The 26,995-nt window shown below is 40.4% G+C and overlaps 1 protein-coding gene and 1 long non-coding RNA gene across 12 annotated transcripts in view; one reads left to right on the top strand and one right to left on the bottom strand.

Annotated features, from left to right (window-relative positions):
- LOC127683483 (uncharacterized) overlaps window positions 1-10,391 on the bottom strand; it is a 62,007-nt gene extending 51,616 nt beyond the window's left edge. For all 3 annotated transcript variants that reach the window (XR_007977558.1, XR_007977559.1, XR_007977557.1), the window contains exon 1: window positions 10,194-10,391. This is a non-coding gene — a long non-coding RNA (uncharacterized LOC127683483). The remainder of the gene's footprint in view (window positions 1-10,193) is intronic.
- A 3,026-nt stretch (window positions 10,392-13,417) lies between these two features.
- Window positions 13,418-26,995, top strand: part of Cp (ceruloplasmin) — a 56,008-nt gene continuing 42,430 nt past the window's right edge. For all 9 annotated transcript variants that reach the window (XR_007977553.1, XR_007977555.1, XR_007977554.1 and 6 more), the window contains exons 1-4: window positions 13,418-13,607; window positions 22,051-22,298; window positions 24,268-24,477; window positions 25,231-25,404. Coding sequence is in view for 6 of the 9 variants with exons in the window: in XM_052180753.1 (XP_052036713.1) it covers window positions 13,462-13,607; window positions 22,051-22,298; window positions 24,268-24,477; window positions 25,231-25,404 (778 nt within the window). In the remaining 3 variants the exon portion in view is untranslated. The remainder of the gene's footprint in view (window positions 13,608-22,050; window positions 22,299-24,267; window positions 24,478-25,230; window positions 25,405-26,995) is intronic.

Here is a 26,995-nt window from a genome sequence, read left to right as displayed (position 1 = left end):
GGTGCTGGAAATCAAACCTAGATTATTTTGAAAGAAAGACAGTGGTCTTGACCACTGAGTCATCTCTCCATCGCTCTAAATTGCTTCAATTTAATGGCACATCTCCATGTCACCCAACCAGTCGTTTATCGAGAGTTGTGTGTGACGGGCCTGCTCTCTATAAGCTCTCATGGAGCTCAGTAGACACAATGGCCATTGACACAAGCTCAGACCTTCCCTAAGAGACTGCAGCCAAGTAAAATTAGAACTCAACATTCAAAATAGAGTGAGGTTTGGCTCAATAGTCAAACTCCTGTATAGAACATACAGATTCCAATCTCAACATAGTGGGAAGGCAGATAGAGAAAAAAGTAGAAAGGACTCAAAATTTTGTGATACATATATTCAAAGAATGGAGGGAGGCTGAGTGTGATTAGGTTACTGCATATGTGGGAAAGCAATAAGATAGAAGATTGAAAAGCAAAATTTAGACTTATCTGTTTGTATTAACAGAATAGATCTGATCCCTAGGAGCTACGCCCCAGTTCATTGTCCAATTGATAGTTTGACTCACAAGACCAGGGCTCATGTGTCAATAAGTCACTTGGACATATGTGGTCTGTGTGTCACAGGCATGAAAGATTCTGCTAGGAAGAAACAAAATTATACCATATTCAGGTCATTTAAGAACAAACTACAAAGAGCTCCTGACTGCTAGTCATTGTTTGGGGCTGGGTAAATCTTCAGGAGACAACAGGGAACATCTAAAAGGTAATGGAGAGAATTCAGGAAGAAGTTGACAAAATCAGAAATTTAATAGAAAGGACAGTATTCGCTGAGATGAATGACATAGAGGGTACTGATGCCCTTTCAGAGAGTGACACAGGAGTGAAAAGCAGGACTGTACTGTGCCGGGTGAGTTTGTGCTGTCATAACGAAGACGACATGAACAGAACTTGGGAGACCTGGTTATGAAAGAAAGAGAACAATGAGTTGCCAGCAGGTGAGGAAATTTGGCTGTGAAGACTGGGACAGGCTCCCCAGTACGAGAAGCTGAGTTTTAATTTAGTGGCTCGGTAGACTTGGATGTTTATATTATAATGAGTTGACATGGCAGCACTCTTTGAGGTGGAAGGGCCATTTGCAACCATTTGCAACTGCCAAGTGGAAGCTACTTAGTGGCCTCTTGCTGCTGTCCAGGAAGATGACAACAATGTAGTGTTGTGAGAGCCATGTCATGTCGTGCCTATCTCGACCAGCGAGGGAAGACACAGCACACAACTCTTCTTTAAGCAGTTTATTCAGGAACCTTGAGCAATCTTCTGACTTCTGACCCCGAGGCACTTCCCAAACCCCCTTAAATATGCTATAGTGAGCCAATCTACGTGAGCCACATGGCAGATGCTCATAGGTTGCAATAAGGCGGAAGCAGACTAGGTGCTCAAGCTCTTCCAAATAAGGACTTGTTTATTCGTCGAGCAGCGGGCCTGGCACACAGCCAGGCGCCATCTTTAGGGTGTGCCAAAGCAGCTCCCCACAGTTCCCCCTTTTTTATTTTATTCGTAAAACGCAACAGGCAAGAGTAGAGGTCCGATCTCTGAAGCCATTTTAAGGACCTTGTACCGACTCACAGCAGGTGAGTCATCACCATGTGAGGGTCAGACCAGTCCGACATCTTTTTTTCAGAGACGGGATCTGGAATGTCAGCCCATATGCAATCTGACGTGCTCTTCTCGGGGCCTCTAGAAGCTGACCCAGAGTGCAGTGCTTAGCCTCTCATCCTGAGTGTGCCAATTATTCCTTCATCATGGAGAGCCATACCTGAGGGGACTGGACAGCATCCATAGCCATGAATGCTTGCGCCACCAGAGCTGCATGCCGCCTTTGAGCAAACCTCATTTGGCAAATGCACCATAAGCCCACCAGACAGGCCACTACCAGCATAACTGCCATGACTCCCAATCCCACCCATTCTTTCAGATGATTCATGGCTGCGGCGATCCAAGATGACAGCCCCTCAGCAACAGACAAATCCACTCAGGTGGAATTCACATGGACAACAGCAAGGCGAAGATTCCTCATGGTGGATTCAAAATCTTTGGACCAATTTCCTATAAGAAATTCAGACAACTGACGAGATAGATCAGCAGCATAGGAATAATTTTCATATGGGACTGAAGTAACGCAAAGGGCTTTCAATTTCCATTCACATCCTAACTGTGCTATTTGCCACAGTGTATCCAACTGCTCCTGCACCAAATCAACTCTTTGATTTAGAATCATAATACCTCCTTGTAATTGGGAGTTAATATTGGTTTGAATATCCAGAGCAGTAGCCACATTAGCTGACCAATTATTCAGGGTATGTGCCGTTTGTATGGTGGAATGCATGTCTACAGCAGCAGTAGACCACTGCTCCCACTGCTGCAACTGTGATTGCTGTAACAATTGCAGCTGTAATACCAAAGTCCCTCTTAGGTCTAAACAGTGCCATAGCACTAGGTGCTTCCACAGGGACTGGAACATAATGAGGCATATGGGTAACAGCTGCAAAAGGATACTTTTGGCCATCCCAACATAGAGTATAAAAACAACTCTCTGGGGAGCAAGACATCTAGGAATTATTTCTCAAGGTAACATTACTTACAATGAATAAGAAGGGTGGCCAAACTCACACAAGCACAGAACCAAATGACATTTCGTCCTCCTGCAATTAGCTCCATGGATGATTCAAAAATATCAGAGGTATTCCAGCTAAATGACGCATTGCCTATCCCTCCTCCAACTATCACAGCTAGAGGTGATAACTCTGTACAGGAGCCATTAACTCCACACAATAGCCAATGATCAAAAGGATTCACTCCCCCTACTTGATTAGGGTTTTGATATGTCCAATTAAATCCTGCCTGGGTCTCATTATAATAAGTACTCATATAGGGGGGAAACGTAAAATATCCTTTAACAGCCCACGAGGTCTTCCGAGCTTGACAGCCAGTCAGTCCATGGTGGCAGGGTATCATCCCTAAGGCCTTCACAAAATGGAGCCCATCTTGGTTGCATTGGAATGGTAGTATTTCCTTTCTTGCGACTGGCAGGCCACCATCCTCTAATCCAGGTGCCATTGGTTATATTACTCGCCTCACTATGGGCAGATGACCTAACAGGATCCAGCCAAGCTGCTGATTAGCAAACCTCCCTTGACCTAACAGCATATCTCTGTCCCAGGCTTGATTACCAGCTGCCTGATTGGCAGCAGCTTGTTCAATAGCAAACTCAATGAGAAAAGCTTTGCAGAATAAATATTGCCCCAGCGATAAACAGGCTTTTGCCAAACCTGCCCAATCACTAGGTGTCATGCAGTGTCTGTTCAGAGCCTCCACTTGAGCTACAGTAAAAGAGGCAGTTATACCATATGTATGCACAGATTCAGCCAGAGACTTTACTACCTTAAAAGGCCTCATAGTATCGATTGCCTTGGGGATCCTGAAACACAGGACAGGCCAAAGTTAGTTCCAAGTGAACTTGCCTCCACACTTCTGGACAAAATGATCTACCTTGAGAGGCAGCCTCCGAGGGATTATAGGGAGGAGGCACTGTGGCAACAGCCACGCCGGCAGCCCAGGATCATGGGTAGTAGTCCGCTTCTTCCTCTTTTCTTTAATAGAGGACTTCTCCATTTGCTTAACCAGTCTCTCCAGCTCCTCCTCAGACTCTGAGTCTTCACTACTACTTGTAAGGCCCTTCTCTGATTTTTCAGATATCTCTTCTTTAATTTGTTCTAGAGCTGCCTGGCCTTCTTCTAAAGCTTTACAACATCTTTGATCCTCCAGGCATCCTCTAATCAGTTTCCACACAGGCCATACTCCTGCTCTTAAAGTACCTTGTTTCCAGGCAAAATCTAAGTCTTTCCCTAACTTTTCCCAACTTGCCATGGTAAGATTTCCTGATACCAAGGAACCTCTCAAGTGTGCCTTTCTTTAACTTCAACTCTTTTGAATTCAGCAGCTCCTGAAGAGCCAGAAAACTTCACGGGGTTAGTAAAGAACTTCCTGGTAAATAGGTCTTTTGCATACTCCTAAAAGCCTGCTGGATTAGATTCTCCTGTGGCAAGCCACAGTTTTCTCCATCAAAACTCATCAGAGGGCAAGATACTAGAAAGCACTTCTGCCCTTAAATGAACTGGACTTCTTTTTTTTTCTTTTTTTAATTTTTTAAAAATTTTTTTATTCGATATATTTTTTATTTACATTTCAAATGATTTTTTAAAATTTTTTATTCGATATAATTTTTTATTTACATTTCAAATGATTTCCCCTTTTCTAGACCCCAACTCCCCGAAAGTCCCGGAAGCCTCCTTCTCTTCCCCTGTCCTCCCACCCACCCCTTCCCACTTCCCCGTTCTGGTTTTGCCAAATACTGCTTCACTGAGTCTTTTCAGAACAAGGGGCCACTCCTCCTTTCTTCTTGTACCTCATTTAATGTGTGGATTATACTTTGGGTATTCCAGTTTTCTAGGTTAATATCCACTTATTAGTGAGTGCATACCATGATTCACCTTTTGAGTCTGGGTTACCTCACTTAGTATGATGTTCTCTAGCTCCATCCATTTGTCTAAGAATTTCATGAATTCATTGTTTCTAATGGCTGAATAGTACTCCATTGTGTAGATATACCACATTTTTTGCATCCACTCTTCTGTTGAGGGATACCTGGGTTCTTTCCAGCATCTGACAATTATAAATAGGGCTGCTATGAACATAGTAGAGCATGTATCCTTATTACATGGTGGGGAATCCTCTGGGTATATGCCCAGGAGTGGTATAGCAGGATCTTCTGGAAGTGAGGTACCCAGTTTTCAGAGGAACCGCCAGACTGATTTCCAGAGTGGTTGTACCAATTTGCAACCCCACCAGCAGTGGAGGAGTGTTCCTCTTTCTCCACACCCTCTCCAACACCTGCTGTCTCCTGAATTTTTAACCTTAGACATTCTGACTGGTGTAAGGTGGAATCTCAGGGTTGTTTTGATTTGCATTTCCCTAATGACTAATGAAGTTGAGCATTTTTTAAGATGCTTCTCCACCATCTGAAGTTCTTCAGTTGAGAATTCTTTGTTTAACTCTGTACCCCATTTGTTAATAGGGTTGTTTGGTTTTCTGGAGTCTAACTTCTTAAGTTCTTTATATATATTGGATATTAGCCCTCTATCTGATGTAGGATTGGTGAAGATCTTTTCCCAATTTGTTGGTTGCCGATTTGTCCTCTTGATGGTGTCCTTTGCCTTACAGAAACTTTGTAATTTTATGAGGTCCCATTTGTCAATTCTTGATCTTAGAGCATACACTATTGGTGTTCTGTTCAGAAACTTTCTCCCTGTACCGATGTCCTCAAGGGTCTTCCCCAGTTTCCTTTCTATTAGCCTCAGAGTGTCTGGATTTATGTGGAGGTCCTTGATCCATTTGGATTTGAGCTTAGTACAAGGAGACAAGGATGGATCAATTCGTATTCTTCTGCATGCTGACCTCCAGTTGAACCAGCACCATTTGTTGAAAAGGCTATCTTTTTTCCATTGGATGTTTTCAGCCTCTTTGTCGAGGATCAAGTGGCCATAGGTGTGTGGGTTCATTTCTGGATCTTCAATCCTGTTCCACTGATCCTCCTGCCTGTCACTGTACCAATACCATGCAGTTTTAAACACTATTGCTCTGTAGTATTGCTTGAGGTCAGGGATACTGATTCCCCCAGACTTTATTTTGTTGCTGAGAATAGTTTTAGCTATCCTGGGTTTTTTGTTATTCCAGATGAATTTGATAATTGCTCTTTCTAACTCTGTGAAGAATTGAGTTGGGATTTTGATGGGTATTGCATTGAATCTGTATATTGCTTTTGGCAAAATGGCCATTTTAACTATATTGATTCTACCGATCCATGAGCATGGGAGGTTTTCCCATTTTTTGAGGTCTTCTTCCATTTCCTTCTTCAGAGTCTTGAAGTTCTTGTCATACAGATCTTTCACATGTTTGGTAACAGTCACCCCAAGATACTTTATACTGTTTGTGGCTATTGTGAAGAGGGTCATTTCCCTAATTTCTTTCTCAGCCTGCTTATCCTTTGAGTATAGAAAGGCCACTGATTTGCTTGAGTTGATTTTATAACCTGCCACTTTGCTGAAGTTGTTTATCAGCTGTAGGAGTTCTCTAGTGGAGTTTTCTGGGTCACTTCGGAAGACTATCATGTCATCTGCAAATAATGATAGTTTGACTTCTTCCTTTCCAATTTGTATCCCTTTGACCTCCTTATGTTGTCAAATTGCCCGAGCTAGTACCTCAAGTATGATATTGAAAAGATAAGGAGAAAGGGGGCAGCCCTGTCTAGTCCCTGATTTTAGTGGGATTGCTTCAAGTTTCTCTCCATTTAGTTTGATTCTGGCTACCGGTTTGCAGGGGACATAGATGCAAATATCAACAACAGAATACAAGAGATAGAAGAAGGAATCTCAGATGCTGAAGATACCATAGAAACCATGGACTCAACAGTTAAAGAAAATGCAAAATGCAAAAAGCTTGTAACCCAAAATATCCAGGAAATCCAGGACACAATGAGAAGATCAAACCTAAGAATTATAGGCATAGATGAGAGTGAAGATTTACAAGTTAAAGGGCCAGCAAATATCTTCAATAAAATTATTGAAGAAGACTTCCCTAACCTAAAGAGAGAGATGCCCATGAATATACAAGAAGCCTACAGAACTCCAAACAGACTGGACCAGAACAGAAATACTGCCCGTCACATTATAATCAAAACACCAAATATACTAAACAAAGAAAGAATATTAAAGGCAGTAAGAGAAAAAGGCCAAGTAACATATAAAGGAAGACCTATCAGAATCACAGCAGACTTTTCACCTGAGACTATGAAGGCTAGAAGATCCTGGGCAGATCTCATGCAGACTCTAAGAGAACACAAATGCCAGCCAAAACTACTATATCCAGCAAAACTCTCAATCACCGTAGATGGAGAAACCAAGATATTCCATGACAAAACCAAGTTTACCCAATATCTATCCACAAACACAGCCCTACAAAGGATAATAGGAGGACAACACCAATACAAGGAGGGAAACTTCACCCTGGAAAAAGCAAGATAGTAGCCCTTCATCAAACCCAAAAGAAGTTAACCAATCAAATTTAAAAAATAATGTCAAAAATGACAGGAAGTAACAATCACTATTCCTTAATATCTCTTAACATCAATGGACTCAATGCCCCAATAAAAAGACATAGACTAACTGACTGGATACGTAAACAGGACCCTACATTTTGCTGCTTACAGGAAACACACCTCAGGGTCAAAGACAAACACTACCTTAGAGTAAAAGGCTGGAAGACAATTTTACAAGCAAATGGTCTCAGGAAACAAGCTGGAGTAGCCATTTTAATATCAGATAAAATTGACTTTCAACCCAAAGTCATCAAAAGAGACTCTGAGGGACACTTCTTGCTGGTCAACGGAAAAATACAACAAGAAGAACTCTCAATCCTGAACATCTATGCTCCAAATGCAAGGGCACCCTCTTTCATAAAAGGAACTTTATTAAAGCTCAAAGCACACATTGCACCTAACACAATAATTGTGGGTGACTTCAACACTGCACTTTCCTCAATGGACCGATCAGGAAAACAGAAACTAAACAGGGACACAAGGAAACTAATTGAAGCTTTGGACCAATTAGATTTAACAGATATATATATATATAGAACATTCTATCCTAAAACAAAAGAATGTACCTTTTTCTCAGCACCTCATGGTACTTTCTCCAAAATCGACCATATAATTGGTCACAAGACAGACCTCAACAAATATTAGAAGATCGAACTAATCCCATGCCTCCTATCAGATCACTATGGAGTAAAAGTGGTCTTCAATAGCAACAAAAACAACAGAAAACCCACATACACGTGGAAACTGAACAATATTCTACTCAATGATACCTTGGTCAAGGAAGAAAGAAAGAAAGAAATTAAAGACTTTTTAGAACACAATGAAAATGAAGACACAACATACCCAAATCTATGGGACACAATGAAAGCAGTGCTAAGAGGAAAACTCATAGCCCTGAGTGCCTCCAAAAAGAAAATGGAGAGAGCATACATTACCAGCTTAATGACACACCTGAAAGCCCTGGAACAAAAAGAAGCTATTTCGCCCAGGAGGAGTAGAAGGCAGGAAATCATTAAACTCAGGGCTGAAATCAATCAAGTAGAAACAAAGAGAACCATACAAAGAATCAACAAAACCAGGAGCTGGTTCTTTGAGAAAATCAACAAGATAGATAAACCCTTAGCCAGACTGACCAAAGGGCACAAAGAAAGTATCCAAATTAACAAACTTAGAAATGAAAAGGGAGATATAACAACGGAAACTGGGGAAATCCAAAAAATCATCAGATCCTACTACAAGAGCCTGTACTCAACACAACTGGAGAATCTGGAGGAAATGGACAATTTCCTTGACAGATACCAAATACCAAAATTAAATCAGGACCAAATAGATCATCTAAACAGTCCCATAATGCCTAAAGAAATAGAAGGAGTCATAGAAAGTCTTCCAACCAAAAAAAGCCCAGGACAAGATGATTTCAGTACAGAATTCTACCAGACCTTCAAAGAAGAGTTAACACCAATACTCTTCAAACTATTCCACAAAATAGAAACAGAAGGAACACTACCCAATTCCTTCTACGAAGCCACAATTACGCTGATACCAAAACCACACAAAGATCCAACAAAGAAAGAAAACTTCAGTCCAATTTCCCTTATGAACATCGATGCAAAAATACTCAATAAAATTCTTGCCAACCGAATCCAAGAACACATCAAAACGATCATCCACCATGATCAAGTAGGCTTTATCCCGGGAATGCAGGGTTGGTTCAATATACGGAAATCCATCAATGCAATCCACTACATAAACAAACTCAAAGAACAAAACCACATGGTCATTTCATTGGATGCTGAAAAAGCATTTGACAAAATTCAGCATCCTTTCATGCTTAAAATCTTGGAAAGAACAGGAATTCAAGGCCCATACCTATACATAGTGAACTGGACTTCTTATAAGATTAGCCAATCCTAAACTGTTTGCCTTGTACTGCAAGTAGAGGCCAGTGATCTGTGTTTCTTTATGTCTGCTGTCTTCTCCTGATCAGCCTCAGTGCTTTCCTTGCATGGCCCTGTGTAGTATGCCATCCTCTTGTTTCAAGGGGGGACTGTGAGCATTGATAAGCTTTTCAAAACCTGAGGTGTTCCAGTCTATGACATTACTCAACTTCTTTTACAAATTAAGTCCTGGCACAAAGCAGTATTTATGAACTTTGGAGAATATTATCCCACTGTAGAGCAGGTGCCAAGAGAAATGGAGTCAGATATATTGTGATCAAGAATATATCATCCTTAGTGAGGTAACCAAATCACAAAAGAATACACATGGAATGCAATCTCTAATAAGTGGATATTAATTAGCCCAGAAGCTCTGAATACCCAAGGCACAATTAGCATAACAAATGACTCCCATGAAGAAGTAAGGAGAGGGTCCTGATCCTGGAAAGGCTCGATCTAGCATTGGAGGGGAATATAAGGACAGAGAAAAAGGAGGGAGGTGATTTGAGAATGAGTGGAGAGAAGAAGGTTTATGGGACGTTTGGGGAGTGGGCAACTGGGAAAGGGGAAATCATTTGGAATGTAAACAAAGAATATAGAAAATAAAAATATATAATTAAAAAAAGAATATTTCGTGTTTACCACTGACATTTGAGCTAAGCAAGTCTAAAGGATATATTTCTACTCTTAAATAATAACTCTATTGTCAGTGGATAATTAGTGGTGGCTCCTGCCTGTATTCCCGGCCATTGGGAGGCAGAGACAGAAGCAAACAATGTTATGGAGTTGAGGTCAGCCCAGTCTATATATAAAGTTCCAGGCCATCCAAGACCACATAGTGAGACCCTGCCTCCCATCCCCTAACCTCAAGAAAAATCTTTAGTCAGACACAGTCACTCCTTCCTGTAATCCCAGCACTTAGGAGGTTGAGAGAACAGGGTCCACATGAGAGAAAGGTTAAGGCTAGTGAGTGCCAGACCATCCTGAGTTAGAGTGAGACCCTGTCGCGAAAAACAAACAAACAAACAAACAAACATAACCATGACAACATAAACTCACCCACTTCAGTCTCTGAGGTTTTGTTCACCGTTGATAAGCCATAGGCTTTGTGTCTGTATCATTCAAAGCAATAAGAAAACAAAAATGAAAAATAAATTGCTGCCTTTCTACTACTTTAACATAATAAGGCTCCTTTTGTTTCACATTTTACTGTTAGCTTTGGCAGCAACAAGTCTTTCCTCCTCCACTGTGACAGCTTTGCTTACCGGAACAGATAGACAGGGCCATGACCTATCTAGGCATTCAAGGGAGTATGAAGCAATCAGAGTTTTCTGAGAACAATGTCCCTAAATAGCCATGAAATGGTCAGTGGAACAGAAAATCTTGGCAGTGCTCACACCACACAGGGCTAACGTTGTGTACCCAAAATGAAAGTTCTGTAGGTGGCCCCACCACTGATAAAATTCCAGAGTTGCACAACTTCTTCTGTAAGAGTCAGCAGGGTGATGGTGAGACCGTTCTGGGGGAAATGCCCTGTTCTTCTATCCTAAATCTCCTGCTGCCAGAGTGAATGACAGCTCCTAATGCTGACTCATCTTTTAGTAATTCTCTTGGCACAGAGGTTAAAAGTTCTTACTAGACCCACAAGAAATATGAATATAAATATTGGAAGTTCAGAGAAATTTCAACCTGACAGAAATAAAGCAAAATGGAATTGGTAAGAGGGCATTCCCCTTCGTTTTTAACCATTATAAACTTCAGAATCTTGATGCTGAATATAGAGGAGACTCCCTCCATCCATAAATCTTCAACACAATGAAAAAGAACCTGTGAGAAATGATCAAAACTTTTGCTGTACAACTGTACTGACATCACCAAACAGTTAGCTTACACACACGACGCTGGAGGCTTGGGATGCTTCTTTGTCCTGTGTTTGCTCAGTTCCCTCTTATACTCCTGCTCACATTTCCGGTCACCTCGATCCATAGTGCTGTGCCAAGAAATCTTAACTACACTATTATCCAAAGTTCCCTTTTACATATCAACTCTGGGCTCGCTCTGGGGAGTGATTGTGGTGTTCAACGCCTCTGCTAACAGCTGGTTGCCTGGAACTTTTCCTTCTTGTCTAAATAGCCTTAAAGCTTAAGGGATGCTCCCCACTTCCTGCCATACAGGAAGCCATATGCTTCTCAGTGGGAAAATAACCAATGTAAAATGGGACAATTCAATCTTAGTGAATTCTCCTATATGATATATAAGGGACTCACTGGCACCAACTAGGGTTAGTATTTAATCATTTAGTTCCACCATCACTGTGAAGGGCCCTATAGGTAGATATAGGGCTCTTCTAGAGCCTATATTATCCCATTTATTTATTGGTTGGTAGAATTTTGGGGAAGTAGGCACTGTGGAGATGGATGTTCTGGCCTTCTGAAACCTACAGTAATTTAAACATGGAGACAAGTAAGATCAAGTAGTGGCTTCTTGTCAGTCACACCCCTTCTTTTAGAGAATGAACGGTTATAGGATGCCTTCTAAATAGTCTGTCTTAGGGAAAAAAGTCTTTGGGGAAGAAGTTTCTTGCAAAGCATGGAGCTTGACCAGTGAAGTCTGGACAAAATTTCAGACACACTTGTGTCCTCAATGTAGATATGAAGGAAGAGTTGTTCCAGGAAGCCCCAGAAAGAGGTTTGGGCATCTCACATGTTGCATCTTGCCTCCTATAATTCAGTTTTCTGTATCAAGTCATGTAGTCAAGATTATCACTGGCTAGGATAGCCCAGTAACTCAGTAGTAGAGCACTTGCCTATTATATATAATGATGCCTAAATCCCTGTGTTCAATCTCATTACCTCCGCACCCCCCACACACATACACACACAGACACACATACACACACACTGTTGTTAGGAGCTAACAAGGTCATTTCAATTAATCTGGATGATTTCCACCAAGGCTGAGCTTTACAAACAAGGGAACTGAAGCTAAGGGTAAGAACTTTGACAGCATCAGATTTTAACTTTATCCTGACTTTTTTTTCTAGTACTCATTACACTTCTTCCCTGATTTATCCCTATAGCATTTTTGACTGACGTGTTTTTCATTCTTCATGTGTTTCTAATTAGTTCTTTCTAAACGCATGTATGCTCCGTGGAGTGTTGTCCTCTGCTATGTGCCCACCGGGGACAGAACTGCACACACAATGGAACCCATTCACGTTTGTTAAGTAAAGGTGCCTGCTCTGATTCCAGTCTATCTCAGCAAATAGCCTTAAATGTGATACAGTATCCTAGAAGAAAACAAGAACAACAAAGGCTTTATTAACACAGAATGTTAACAGCTATCCTCAGGATTCCATTTGTCTTTGGGGGGAATAAAAGTTTTATACATTTAGATACATACCACAACCAAAAGTCTTTTACCCAAAAGCTCTCACACGTGTCACAAAGACAAATTCTAGGTTGGTAAATGAAAGGTTTTTTTTTTTCCAGTTGAGTAAAATCATTCTTTGTCTTTGAAAACAGGCTTAATTGTGGTTGATTATTTTTCTTTCCCTTTCCTTTCTTTCTCTTTCCTTTCTGATACTTATTCTTACTACATTGTGAAGATTGGTATTAAAATCCTGGGTTCAACAGATTAGATTGTCATGTGCCAGTTTCCCCAGTAGCTGCGATCACAAGCACACACCATGCTTAGCCTATTTGGTTTAGGACTGATTTCCTTTATAATTCAAACAAAATTATCAGTTCCTGGTATATTCCACTATTAATTTCTACATAGCAAACCCATGAAAACTTGGTAAAGTGTCTATAACATACAGAACAAAGAAATTTCAAAATGAAATTTTTATTAGCTGCTTTTGTGCTAAATGTTTCATATCTGTAAAATTATGTTTTTGTTAGTCTCCTAAAATAGTTAACGACATGTTTTGATTCATTTGACCTTGGCTTATTAAAAACTGGCTCTGGGTGGCTCTAGTGTCTGGGATGGCTAGAAGAACATTTAGAGATGTTCTCTGCCCTCCTGGAACTCACTGGATGAATGGAAGAAGATGCAGAGTTATGCATGCTGTGCTTATCCAACACAAACAGATGACATTCCTTTGTAGTTAGAGAATCCTGGCCACTGGGAACTGTGTTTGCTTTGGTTTCCCCCTTCATTGTTTACCAGAACCAATCTGAGTTGGAAAACGTTATTTGCTTTAATGAAATTATTTACTCTTGTGCAACATTAAATTGTGTCAGTCAAGCAAATAAAGCCCTATTTATGAATTTGCTTGCTTCTGGTTTCACTTTCTTTGCATCGCGGGCTCCAGGAGGGAGAAAAAATGAAGCTTTTCCTGCTTAGTACATTTCTGTTTTTGTACAGTTCCCTGGCCTGGGCAAGAGATAAGCATTATTACATCGGAATTACTGAAGCAGTTTGGAACTACGCTCCTGTCAATGAGGAAAAGACACTTATTTCAGTTGACACGTAAGTCTCTATTCTTTGTTGTTTATGGGCCAAATTTATAAGTTACCTTAAGGAAAACGAAGCCAGTAAGAAAAGTAACTTAAGCATAGAAAATGCAAAATGTTGCTTTGAAAATCTATACTTTTATTGGTCTCCCTTATGCCCCTAATATTTATTATTGTGAAGCTGCCCTGTTTCTTCTCGAGAGAGACTAAGAAGTCTGTGAGAGCTCTGTTGGTTTCTTACTCTCTCCAATGGCTACGGCTGCTCATGCCTCTGTCTCCCAAATGTGTTCTGTCTCTGGTTGCAGAAGTTCTTTAAGCAATTATGATATAAAATGTTATCACATCATTACTTGTTCCTAGTGGTGAAAGTACAGTATTTCTAATCCTTCACAACATCAAATATAGAAATAAAATACTACTTAAAGAAATACGATTCTGTCTACTGCTTTTTGTGTGATTCAGGATGGTAAATGAGTGATACTAATCTCTCACAGTTTCTGAGTCCTTATCTATAAAATGAGGCATCCCAGTTATAAAACACAGGGCTCTTTTAAAACTGCAGGCAAAGCTCTTAGCACAGTGCTCACCACATAACATGTGCAAGAAATGTTATGTTCTTATTATGAGGTCCTGAGGAAATATCATGCAACTTAAACTTCTTTGTGCTGTTGTTGCTTTATATCAAGCAGTATGATTCATACAGAAGGAGAGTAGGGTCTCCTTGAAGTTTCTCTAAGCTGAGGCCACTACTATTAATAGTATCTAAACATTTACCAACAAATGGAATCTTGGCATTCAAAGCAAATATTTACTATATGAGCAAATGTATCAAACGACAAGAGAACTCAGACAAGTGAAATGAACAGCAGCTACTCAGACTGGCTCTGTAAAATCAGCTCTATTACTGAGCCAAATTATGTAACCACTGATCATCCATGGGTACATACTATTTTGTTTAATTTTACATATGGTTAAATTTTTCATAGTAAGAAAAATGCCGTGCTTATATAATATCCAATTGTTACCTTATTAACCTAGTAATAATCAGTAAGAAAAAGTGTTGAATTGCTAACTGATTACAAAGACAAATAGAACTTGTGATTTTTTTAAACATGGTTTTGAGGTTGTATTCTCTTCCCAAGAGTTGGTCTTATTTTTACAGTTTCTTTGGAGAAGCCTAACTATGTGTGGTTTGTTGTTTTCCTGATTAAGTACAATGTGAATTATTATATTGTTTGTTTCCAAGAGAAAGGGTCAGACACACTACAAAAACAAAAACAAAGAAAAAAGTACTGGACTGAGTATGTACCTCAATGGTACCCAATTGAGTAGAAAGCTGTTCTACTCATTGCTCTACCCAGCCCTGCCATTGTATAGAATAAAAAAACATAAAGACAGCCCATTGAGAATAAACTGCAATGTACTGGCCCTGTTCCAATGTGGTAAACTCTAAATATGATGAAGTAGGAGGATGAAGAAAGTTGATAAGAACTTCAGGGAGGGATTTCTTTTATATATATATTTCTTTTATATATTTCTTTTATGTATATATATATATATATATTATTCGATATTTTTTTATTTACATTTCAAATGATTTCCCCTTTTCTAGCCCCCCCACTCCCTGAAAGTCACATAAGCCCCCTTCCCTCCCCCTGTCCTCCCACCCACCCCTTCCCACTTCCCTGTTCTGGTTTTGCCCTATACTGCTACACTGAGTCTTTCCAGAACCAGAGGCCACTCCTCCGTTCTTCTTGTACCTCATTTGATGTGTGGATTATGTTTTGGGTATTCCAGTTTTCCAGGCTAATATCCACTTATTAGTGAGTGCATACCATGATTGATCTTTTGAGACTGGGTTACCTTACTTAGTATGATGTTCTCCAGCTCCATCCATTTGTCTAAGAATTTCATGAATTCATTGTTTCTAATGGCTGAATAGTACTCCATTGTGTTTATATACCACATTTTTTGCATCCACTCTTCTGTTGAGGGACATCTGGGTTCTTTCCAGCTTCTGGCTATTATAAATAGGGCTGCTATGAACATAGTGGAGCATATATCCTTATTACATGCTGGAGAAACCTCTGGGTATATGCCCAGGAGTGGTATAGCCGGATCTTTCGGAAGTGACATGCCCAGTTTTCTGAGGAACCGCCAGACTGATTTCCAGAGTGTTTGTACCAATTTGCAACCCCACCAGCAGTGGAGGAGTGTTCCTCTTTCTCCACATCCTTGCCAACACCTGCTGTCTCCTGAGTTTTTAATCTTAGCCATTCTGACTGGTGTAAGGTGAAATCTCAGGGTTGTTTTGATTTGCATTTTAGGGAGGGATTTCTTTGTATTAAATATTCTAATGTCATGGAGGATAAGATTGCTTACCCTTAATAGGGACACTCGAGGGTACATAGAAGGAAACATGGCATTCAGTTATTCAGTTGCATTCAGCTTTCATTATAATTACTGCGCTACAGTCCCCCGTGATTTCACCAGTACCCTAGAATCTGCAAATTTTCTCTCCCCATCTACACAAACAGTGACTGCATCTTCAGTACCTTTGCCCATGTTATGCTGAACTTTACCGGAGAAGTGTAGTAGCAACTTTTTTTCTATGTCCTTTGTCCTAAATCAGTGGTATGTTTGAGTCAGTATGTGAGGCTTGAGGAAATGGCGCCAGACATGGGTATTTCCCTTCCTTGTGTTATGGACAAAGTGAAGCAGAAATAAACAAGTTGAAGAATACATTAGCAAAGAGCCCAGCACAAGGGTCAGGTAGAGGACTAGGTTGAAGAAAACATTTGATTAATTAAAGTGGAAAATTTCTAGTTAGATGTTAGGAGTTTGTGATTGGTTATGTCTATGTCTCACTTGACTGTTTACTGTCAGGCGTATTCAACCTGAGCTCCACAAGCCACCTACGGCTATCACAAAACAGTTCTAGGAAGCGGCTATCACAGAACAGCTCTAGAAAGTGGCTATCACAGAACAGTTCTAGAAAGTGGCTATCACAGAACAGATCTAGGAAGAGGCTATCACAGAACAGCTCTAGGAAGCAGCTATCACAGAACAGCTCTAGGAAGCAGCTATCATGTCGTGCTGCAACGTCAGGCATTGGATAGTCCTTTCACATTACATTATTATTTAGGTTTGCTTATGCAGGTACCCAAGTTGCTAGACCTGGCTCAACTGAATGGCTTCCCAATCAATTATTTTAACACTCCCTCAAAAATAATTTTAAAAACTATTAAAGGAGTTCATGGTGAGTGTCAGGTGTCAGGTCCCAAAGAAACCCAGGGCACATGGCTGACTGTGGTGCCTATGAAGGGACCAGTATACAGCTGGCCTCCAGGTTCTCTCAGTATCTGTGATTCCTTTCTGCTCTTTTCCTCCCTCTCCAACCCAGGCACTTAATTTCCCTTAGTTTCTCTCTTCTATATAGCCTGCCATTTCATCCATGGCTCGGGTCCCTCAGGTCTCTCTTGGCTAGCTCTTGGCCTCTTTGTTTTCCTGGCTCTCCTCTCTTTGCTCTGACTTTCCTCCTCTCTCTCTCCTGTCATTCTGCACTCTTCCAGATGTCTCTGGATGCACTCAGTACTCTCCCCTATAACTACAATAAAACATTTCTTCTCGACAATACTTACGAGCTGTCATGTCCTCAATTTCACTCAGTAAGGTTGAGTCAAACTTGAGGAACATGAGACGCTGCCTCATTTTTTTTTCTTTTTTCTTTTTCAATCTTCTACAGGAATACAAATTTTTGCTAACATTATTGGGAAAATCCACTTCCCCCACAATTGTGACAATAAACAGTGCCCCATTCTCTGAGGCTGCTAAATAAAAATAGCAAACAATGGTTTGGAAGGGACAAGCACCTCAGAAAGGACAGCTTCTCCCAACACACTAAACAACCTTAACATTTCATGCTCTATTTGCTACAACAAATTCCATTTCTCCTGCCCGAGAAGAAGGTTGATTAGCATTGTCTCCCTGCTGTGCTTGCAGAACAAAGCTTTTTTTGATGTATAATTCACTTAGGTTTGTGCTGCATGCCCATTAGTTGAGCTGCCTATAGCTAGACATTTTCCTGTGGTTTTTATATATTAAAGCAAGTATTTCTGAAATGGCCTGCAAAAAACATCCCAGCCTAAAACTCTAGAATCTGTGTGTAGGATGAGACATCCCTTACAGGATTCATGTTTTAGTTAACTGCATAGCAGCCTGGGGTAGAAGAGAAGAGTTGCTGTGGGGCAGGGGAAGGGGGGGTGGGGGGTGGGGGTGGGTTGGGGGGGTGGTCCTGCTACTAAAGAAAACATTAGAGATTTCAAAGATTAAGGAGGAGTCTGTGTCCTGTTGTTTACTGGACATTGGAAAGGGTTGCTTGGGAAGCATGTAAGCAGTCTCCTGAGAGAGGCCCCAGAAATCAGCCACAAGCAAATGGTCCTACAGAATAAAGACACAGAATTGTGCCTCCAACCTGACTAGTTCAGGAAATGGAATTTTCCACAATTTTTTAGGGGAGAGCTTAGGGTGGCACTCCCTTTATTTCAGTGCCATGATGCCCAAGTCACAGAACACAGACGTGACCTGTCAGACTGATGACTCATCCGACTATGAGGTTATAAGTAGCTATTACTTCAGGCTGCTGTGTGGCAATTGGTTATTCAGCACTGAACATTAAATGAAGCATTTCAACCAGTGAAGACAAAATTCTGCTAATAATCTAGAGACTTTAGTAGCCAAGGCAAGGATAGAGCAAAACCACTTCAATGGACTCTGAACTCACCAGTGGACTGATACTATTAACTAGTTATAGTGGCATTAAAGACACATTATCTGCCATTTAAAAACTCAGTTCTGATGCTGAGCCTACCAGAAATGACAGGGAATGCATGCAGTTGTTGTTTTGGTTTGTTTTGGTTTGGTTTTTGTTTTTTCCTTTAAAGGGGGAAAATGGGCTAAAATAGAAAATGTGGTTGCTGGGAAGGAAACCCATTTGCTGTAATGAGTAGAAAGGCGCAGGTTACACTTGTCATTAGGAAGGACTGACAATAAATGTGAATGATTTGTTTGGTTCAAACCAGTTGACTGGCAAAGTTCCCATAAGCTTCCAGTAGGTGGCTGAACTTTTGTCCCCAAACCATGAATGGTTTGCTGATGTTTTTTTGGAAAACAGCACCACAAGCAAATAGACCTCCCCCAAGTTAAATATTTCCCAATTTCCTAAGGAAAATTTCTCACAATTCCCAGGCAAAATTGAAAAACCAGTCTGGTGTGTGTGTGTGTGTGTGTGTGTGTGTGTGTGTGAGAGAGAGAGAGAGAGAGAGAGAAAGAGAGAGAGAGAGAAAGAGAGACAGACAGACAGACAGAAACAGAAAGAGGCAGAGACAGACAGACAGAGAGAGACAGAGAGAGAGAGACACAGAGACAGAAAGAGAGATTCCAAATCTATAAAATAATCTGGACACCTGAGATCTCTCTAACACCGAACTACCAAACAGGCAGCACACATCTGCTGACATGAGGCCCCCAATACACATACAGTAGAAGACTGCTGGGTCTGTGTTCAGAAATGACACACCTAACCCTCAAGAGACTGGAGGCCCCAGGGAATTTAGAGGTCAGGTGGGGGTGGGGCGTGAGGTCATCCACATGGAGACGGGGATGGCAAAGAGTATAGGATGCTGAGCAGTCAGATGGAGAACAGGGAGGAGTGTATAATTTAATTAATTAATTAAAAAAAGAAAAGATCTAATAAAGAAATGAAAAAAAAAAGCTCTGAGTTCATTTGACTCCAGATCAATTCTTATTTTAAAGGCAATTTTCATATGTATTTTATCTCCTCCACAAACTTTGTCTAGAAAAAAATGAGTCACAAGGCTAAGTACATTCCATTTTAAGAAATGAGTAATAAAACACTAGGGCTGTGGATGTGTTTTGACAAGTGGACACCGGTTACAGTCTATGGGACGGGATGGAGTCCTGGGTGCTGTAAAGTCGCACTCAGGAAAACGGATGCATAAGGTGTTTCAAGAAAGCTTTAAGGACTTGAAGGCTGCTTTAAAACCTGGGCCTGTGGAAGATGTGCATCAGCAGAGCATGGTGGATTAAGATGTTTGCTAATGTTTTCAGACAAGTCTCCTAGAAATGGTGTCAAACCCTGAAGACAATTTATAATGAGGTTTAGACAGATGTGTTTGAGATTAGTCCAGGGTTCTTCTGGCTAGATGGGAAAGGGGACATCAGTGCAACTGGCTGTGAATGAATTTGTCCTCTATGGGCCCCTCTCAACACGATGGACAGCCTGCATCTTGGGGGTCTTCAGGGCTGCACAGCCTAGATGCTGCTAAAGCACAGATTCATTAAGATTTCTCCTGTCCATATTACTACTGTGGTTTTGGACAGAGTTCACACGTATGTTCTGTTCTTTTTTCATGGAGTTTCTGAACTCTCCAAGCCATCTCATTTTTTCCTTCTGCTTTTCCTTAACACAAGAAGCATGTAACAACTATAAGGTAACACAAGCAAGACACACCAGGGCAAGTGTTTTTGGCAGGCTTTTGCCACTCCATAATTGAGGTATTTTTAACTGTTTTATTCTTACTGCTTTTGGTGTAACTTATCATACCAGGATGGGTTTGAAAAAGCAAGAAACACCATATCCATCATTTTTCAGTATGCAATTTTGCCTCCTTTGCGAGTCCTGGTGTTTTTGGACAATCAGGAGTGTCTGAAATCAGTCTATGGTTGTCTCTGAGACTGTCACCCTAGAAGTCCTTAGTCTATCTGGGGGAATGTGTCTCTGCTCCTACCAGTGTCTTGCTCCTTCTGCCCAAATTCAGCCACCAGAAACACTGCCAAGTAGCAGTGTTCCTGACAACAATTTCCAGGTTTCATCTGGACAACCATAAAATGAAAAGATCTAACACCACCGTGCTACCAGCAGAGAAGAGAACTTTCCATATTCCTGTCTCATAGCACCAAGGAACCCTACTTCCTCTGCACTGGCTGCTCGTCAGCTTCAACCTTATAGGTTCCCAAAGTTCAGAGTGGATGCCTGTGCCAGAATACACTAACCTGTGTGCAAAAAAACGCAGGTGCCTGTGTTCCACGCCCCTTTGTCCCCAGTCAGAATCGACAAACTGAGGCCAGGCATGTATTTGTATATCACATAGTGCCTGAATAGCTAAATCTTCAGGTTAATATTTAGACAATACAAGGCTAGGGTCCTAGACTTTTGGCACTCATGCCTTCAACTTTTTGTGACAACTCCAGAGCCCTTCACTAGCTCCATTTTTGCCTTGAAACATGAAAAGAAAAATATATCTGACCCTTGCAGATGATCTCAACCCAGGAAACATGATAAAGTTTCATTTTCAATCAGGTTATACCCTGTGATGATTACGTGGAACATGGTAAAGATTGAAAACCAATGGTCTGTGACAGGATAGACATACACAGATACAAATGCAAGACCTTGGTTGTGAAGAATCTTACCAAGACCAGGATTTAGTGGAGTCCTTCTGAATGGCTTCATGGCACTGTTCACTAACAGATCTTACTGAGAATTAACTGTGTAAGTTCAGTTTTGGTGCAAATATCAAATGCCCCCTCTTTCTTTTCTTTCTTTTCCTTCCGGATTCTATTTATTATGTTGGTATATTTAAGAGAATTTTCAAATTATTAAGTGGCATTAATCAGAATATAAACATTCACTGTTCTATAGTAGGATAGGATTAAAAATGCAAGTGGTAATTGAAATACAAAGGTAATTTTTAAACCCATGTATATCATACAAATCAATTCTAGGACTCCTAATAGAAATGAAAATGATAGATCGGGGCTGGGGGAAAAGATCCAGGTTAATGGATTTGCTGTAAAGGCATGAAGACTTGAGGCCCGATACCCAGAACCCAGATAAAGCAGGACACAGCTGACTACAATGTACCACTGAAGGAAGAGACACCCTGGCAGGTGGGGTTGGGAGCTCAGTGGCCGGCTGCAATGCCGAGCTCCATTGACTGCAGTGTAAGAGACTTTGTCTCAAAAACTAATGTGGAAAGTGATCTAGGAAGATCCTAACATAGACCTCTAGCTTCCACATGACAGGTAAGAGATGCACTCATGTGTGCATGTGCACATGCACACACACACATGCACATGCACACAAAAAAACTAAATAATTTACAAGAATTAATTTAGTTCCACTCAGTTTTCTTTAGTTTTATTTTTTTGTACCATGGTGTTACATTGTCTTCACAGGTGGTTCTCTACCATATGTCTGATATGAAATACCTCATACAATTAAAATAACAAAGTCATTCACCAGCCTCCCCCTTCATTTTTTGGAGGGGTCTATTCTACAGGCAGAGACTGAATGTGATGTCATCATTGATCCTCGTAAGTTCTTATGCTATCACCAGGAATGTTGGCTTCTGATGAAAGTGTCTTTTCCTTTTCAGGGAACAGTCCAATTTCTATCTTCAAAATGGTCCAGATCGAATTGGAAGAAAATATAAGAAGGCCCTTTATTCTGAGTACACAGATGGCACTTTTAAAAAGACTGTAGACAAACCAGCCTGGCTAGGGTTTTTAGGCCCTGTCATCAAAGCTGAAGTTGGAGATAACGTTTACGTTCACTTAAAGAACTTTGCCTCTAGACCCTACACTTTTCATGCACATGGGATAACTTATTCCAAGGCGTCTGAGGGTAAGTTCGGTGTGCCTTGTAGTAGGAGTTTCCTCTCTTCCGTAGGAAAGCCTTTTGACTTCTAGAATTGATACCTTTAGATGGAACCTATAACCATAGCCTTTGACACTCATCTATTTTATAATGGGATTGGAACTCGTCACCATGGTGCTGTGTTTCTTCTGGCTATGTGACTTTGTGTAGTGGGAATGCCACACGTGACTAAATGGACTGCAAGCTGATAGATAGTGAGAGCCACAGGCGGGTCACCAGTGCTTACTTCCTCATCTAATAGAGGAAGAGTATGAGAAGTGGATAATGTGCCTGGAAATTAGAAGGGGCATGCAGTCAGAGGGAAGGGAAGAGTCAGGGTGGAAGCTCTCTTATCTTTGCAGTTCTTCCACTGATCATGTTGTAGCTGCTATCACCTTCCATTCTGACCTCCCATAAACTCCGACCAGCTAAGGTGGCCTGAATAATGTCATACATCAGCCGCACAGGTAGAGGACCTGTATGCAGTCCCTGGAACTCACACGGTGAAAGGAGAGAACTGACTCCCCCAAGTCGTCAGCTTAACTCCACATGTGCACCATAACAAAACACACACACACACACACACACACACACACACACACACATAGAGTAAAATAAATTTATTTTACACACATGTAAAATAAATTTTAATTTTTTTTTATTTTGGTTTTTGTTTGTTTGTTTGTTTATGTTTTTTTGTTTGTTTGTTTGTTTTTTAGACAGGGTTTCTCTGTATAGCCCTGGCTATCCTGGAACTCACTCTGTAGACCACACTAGCTTTGAACTCAGAAATCCGCTTGCCTCTGCCTCCCAGAGTGCTGGGATTACAGGCTTGCGCCACCACCGCCCGGCCAAATTTTAATTTTTAAAGCTATCTTTTACAAAGTGAATATTAGATGTTGTGTGTCTTTCTTTGAAGAGACATGGGCTTTTGTCTTATACCCCAGATCTTGTACAAAAAAAAAATGATTAGACTAAAGAAATTATTCTACCTAAGTTTCACATGATAGACCAATGAGTTTATCTAGGTTTAGTTGCAGGAACATGGCAATGCACAGGCAGTACTAGGGGAGGACAGGGTTGCCCTGTAACACTGATTCCTGAACTGCCTCATGAGTCATCTCTGAGCCCAACCTTGTGAGAGTCTTCTGTAAATAATCACAGCTGCTCTGATTGCAAAATTGCAAGGGCCGTATCATAACCAAAGGACGGGATTCCACATTACACCATTTCTTTTTTGTTTTTCTGAACCAAATGGTTCTGCTAATAGTATAACAACTGGCTACCGTGCTTTTTCTTTTTTACAGCATCATAGTATGATAGAGAGTCAACATTAATTTTCAAAAGACCATAAAGAAAAATTCTTATCTTTTAATGATACATGCTCAGATATTAAGTAATTAAATATGTCTGAAATTCATTTTAAAACAATATCATATGGCTGAAGATAACGTTGAGTGGGTTATGGAGAAAAACAAGGATGGCTTTCAGCTCACATTGTTAAAGCTGGGCGGACAGGTTCAGGGGAAATCCACCAAGACTTAGAGGAAGCAGAAGGTTGAAAATTTCTAAAATTACGTGTAAATTTTTTGAGTTCTTTAATTACAACACACACACACAAGTCTGATATTACATAGGAAATTATACAAGAATGTGGCTATTTTACTTAATTTTTTTTATACCATGACCCAAAGGTGAGAGCTTTCCCTTAAACTATGAAAGTCACAGTCATCCTGAAGTGTTTGTTGTGTATGTCAATTTCTAACTGAGTAATAATCATTTCTCTGAGGTTTACAAGCTACCTGCACCTTAGCCTCTCATTTATTTATTTTTTATGAGTCCAAATAGGACATTGCTAAATGTCCAAAGGACAGCCACTAGATGTTGAGGACTGACTAGTCCTCCAACTATGTTCAAATGTAGTCACTTTCTAATGCCACCATGTGCTGCTTTCCAGGGGCCGTCTACCCTGACAACACCACTGATCTTCAAAAAGCCGATGACAAAGTGTTTCCTGGACAACAGTATTTGTATGTGCTGCATGCCTTTGAGCAAAGTCCTGGTGAGGGAGACAGCAATTGTGTGACCAGGATTTACCACTCCCATGTTGATGCTCCAAAAGATATTGCATCAGGACTCATAGGACCTTTAATAGTCTGTAAAAAAGGTATAAATCTTCTCACTGCTCACAATATGGGAGACAGATATGTGACAGTTTGTTTACATTTTCTTTTTCAATTTTTTTCTTAAACTTCAAATTATTCTATGTTGCAGTTGAGTAGATAAAGGTTAAGAGTAGAACATGTCAAAAAATATAGCGTAGGTCTTGAGGACATGAAAAATGGAACAAACATTTTGTCAGGAAAATGACAATGAAGTTTGAAACCAGTGCCCTGAGGGATAGGTTTGCTGGGTGTTAAGTTCCAGCAGTAGTGTGATATAGAGATACACGGCTTTGCTATTTGTGATTACCTCAGTGGCACTCCCTGTCGACGTCTGGAGTTACCTGTATTATATTAGTAAGTATAATAGTGTATTTATTCCTTGCCTCATGAATATAGTATAACTCCAGAGTTTGAAATGTAATGTTCTTTGGATCAATAGTTACCTGCAACAACTTCTTGTGTTGGCTTTTGGCTATATGTGTGTGCCAGTAGATTTTGGTGCATTTGAATTGTAACCTTCTCAGTAGCCAAAATACATTTAATGTTTTTGCCAGCGAGTATATAGATACCAGAGCATGCAGTGTGACATGTAAACTTTGCTGAGTGCTTCCACAAAGTGGAATGGATGGTAAACACCTGTGTACTAAGAAAATAAATACTAAATTTATTTAAAAAGAAGCTCAAATATACTAAAAATAAAAGTCAAATCACATGCTAAAATTTCAGATCTACTAAGTTACAAATTTCTACTTCAGGTTCTCTATATAAGGAAAAAGAGAAAGACGTTGACCAAGAATTTGTAGCAATGTTCTCTGTGGTGGATGAAAATCTCAGCTGGTATCTAGAAGAAAATATCAAAACCTTCTGCTCTGAATCAGAGAAAGTTGATACAGACAATGAAGACTTCCAGGAAAGCAACAGGATGTACTGTAAGATTATAAAAGACATGTTCCATTTCATTTTAATAACTGTTAAGATTATTCCCTCACATGAGTACTTCTAGCCTGAAGCTCTGATATCAAAAGCATATTGGACTTGCAATTTGATATGTGTCTTAATTAGGGTTACAATTGCTATGATGAAACACCGTGAACAAAGGCAAGTTTGAGAAGAGAGGGTTTATTTTCAATTTCATTACATAGTCCATTATGAAGGGAGTCAGGGCAGGGACCCAAACAGTGCAGAAACCTGGAGGCAGGAGCTGATGATGAGGCCACAGAGGAGTGCACTCAGTTTGCTTTCTTAGAGAGCCTAGGACCATCAGCCAAGGGTGGCACCACCAATACCAGGCTGGGTCTTCCCCACAAATCACTAAGAAAACGCCTTAGAGCTGGATCTTATGGAGGCTTTTCTTAACTGAGGCTCCCTAATCTCAGATGGCTCTAGCTTGTGCCTAGTAACTCCTAAAGACGTCTCCTTGATGCCCAAGCTTTTCCTCCATTCCCAGGGACAAAAATAATGAACTTGGGTTGTCTATCCTTCAGAACTTAGGTGAAAAATTAAATACCTTAACAATCATTAGATCTAAAAGTATACATTTTACTTTCCTTTAGCTTCCTTAAAATTATCTTCACTTAAAAACTGAGAAAACAATAACTGTACTTCCAAATTAGAAGATGAGGTTATTTCCAACTTTCTATCTAAAAGTTTTTGTTTTGCTTTCATTGACATGAGTATCTCCTGTCAATTCATTTTCACCTTTTCCTCTGTTATCTTGTTAACAAAAGCAGACATTTAAAAATATACCCAATTTTCTAGTCTGAATGGATATGGTTTGCTACCTCTGTCACATCTGGTATGCTAATAGTTCTTTTTTTTTAAAGATTTTTATTTATTTATTTTATGTATATGATGAGTACATTGTAGCTGTCTTCAGATACACCAGAAGAGGGTGTCAGATCCCATTACAGATGGTTATGAGCCACCATGTGGTCCTGGGAATTGAACTCAGGACCTTTGGAAGAGCAGTCAGTGATCTTAACTGCTGAGCCATTTCTCTCAAGGCCATGTTAATGGTTCTTAACATTAATATTTCTCCCTGTAAATTTCCTAGAACTGCCCAACTAAATAGTGACCCTTGTTTTCTTCCAAGGGTCTCATGCCATAATGCTTTTGAGCTTTCAGGGCTTCCTGGTTCTGATCATTTCTGCCCCTTCCTGAATTCCTTTTCTTTCTTCAAATCTCTTTGAATTTTGTCTTTCAATCTTAGAAACATTTTTACTTGTTTTTGTTATTACAAAAGAATTTCATAGAAGTGAAAAAAGGGTTTTTTTGGGTTTTTTTTTTGGGGGGGGTTTTTTTTCCAGACAGGGTTTCTCTGTGTAGCCCTAGCTGTCCTGGAACTCACTCTGTAGACCAGGCTGTCCTGGAACTCAGCAATCCGCCTGCCTCTGCCTCCCAAGTGCTGGGATTAAAAGCATGCGCCACCACCACACTGCTGTGAAAAAAGTTTTAAGCAAAAAGAAAAAAAATTAAATCATCTTCCCTTTCCCTACAAGTAGTTAATAACTGATTATTAAA

This window comes from Apodemus sylvaticus, chromosome 4, assembly GCF_947179515.1.
Source record: "Apodemus sylvaticus chromosome 4, mApoSyl1.1, whole genome shotgun sequence".
Classification (NCBI taxonomy): Eukaryota; Metazoa; Chordata; class Mammalia; order Rodentia; family Muridae; genus Apodemus; species Apodemus sylvaticus.
This window is presented reverse-complemented; position numbering and strand designations above follow the sequence as displayed.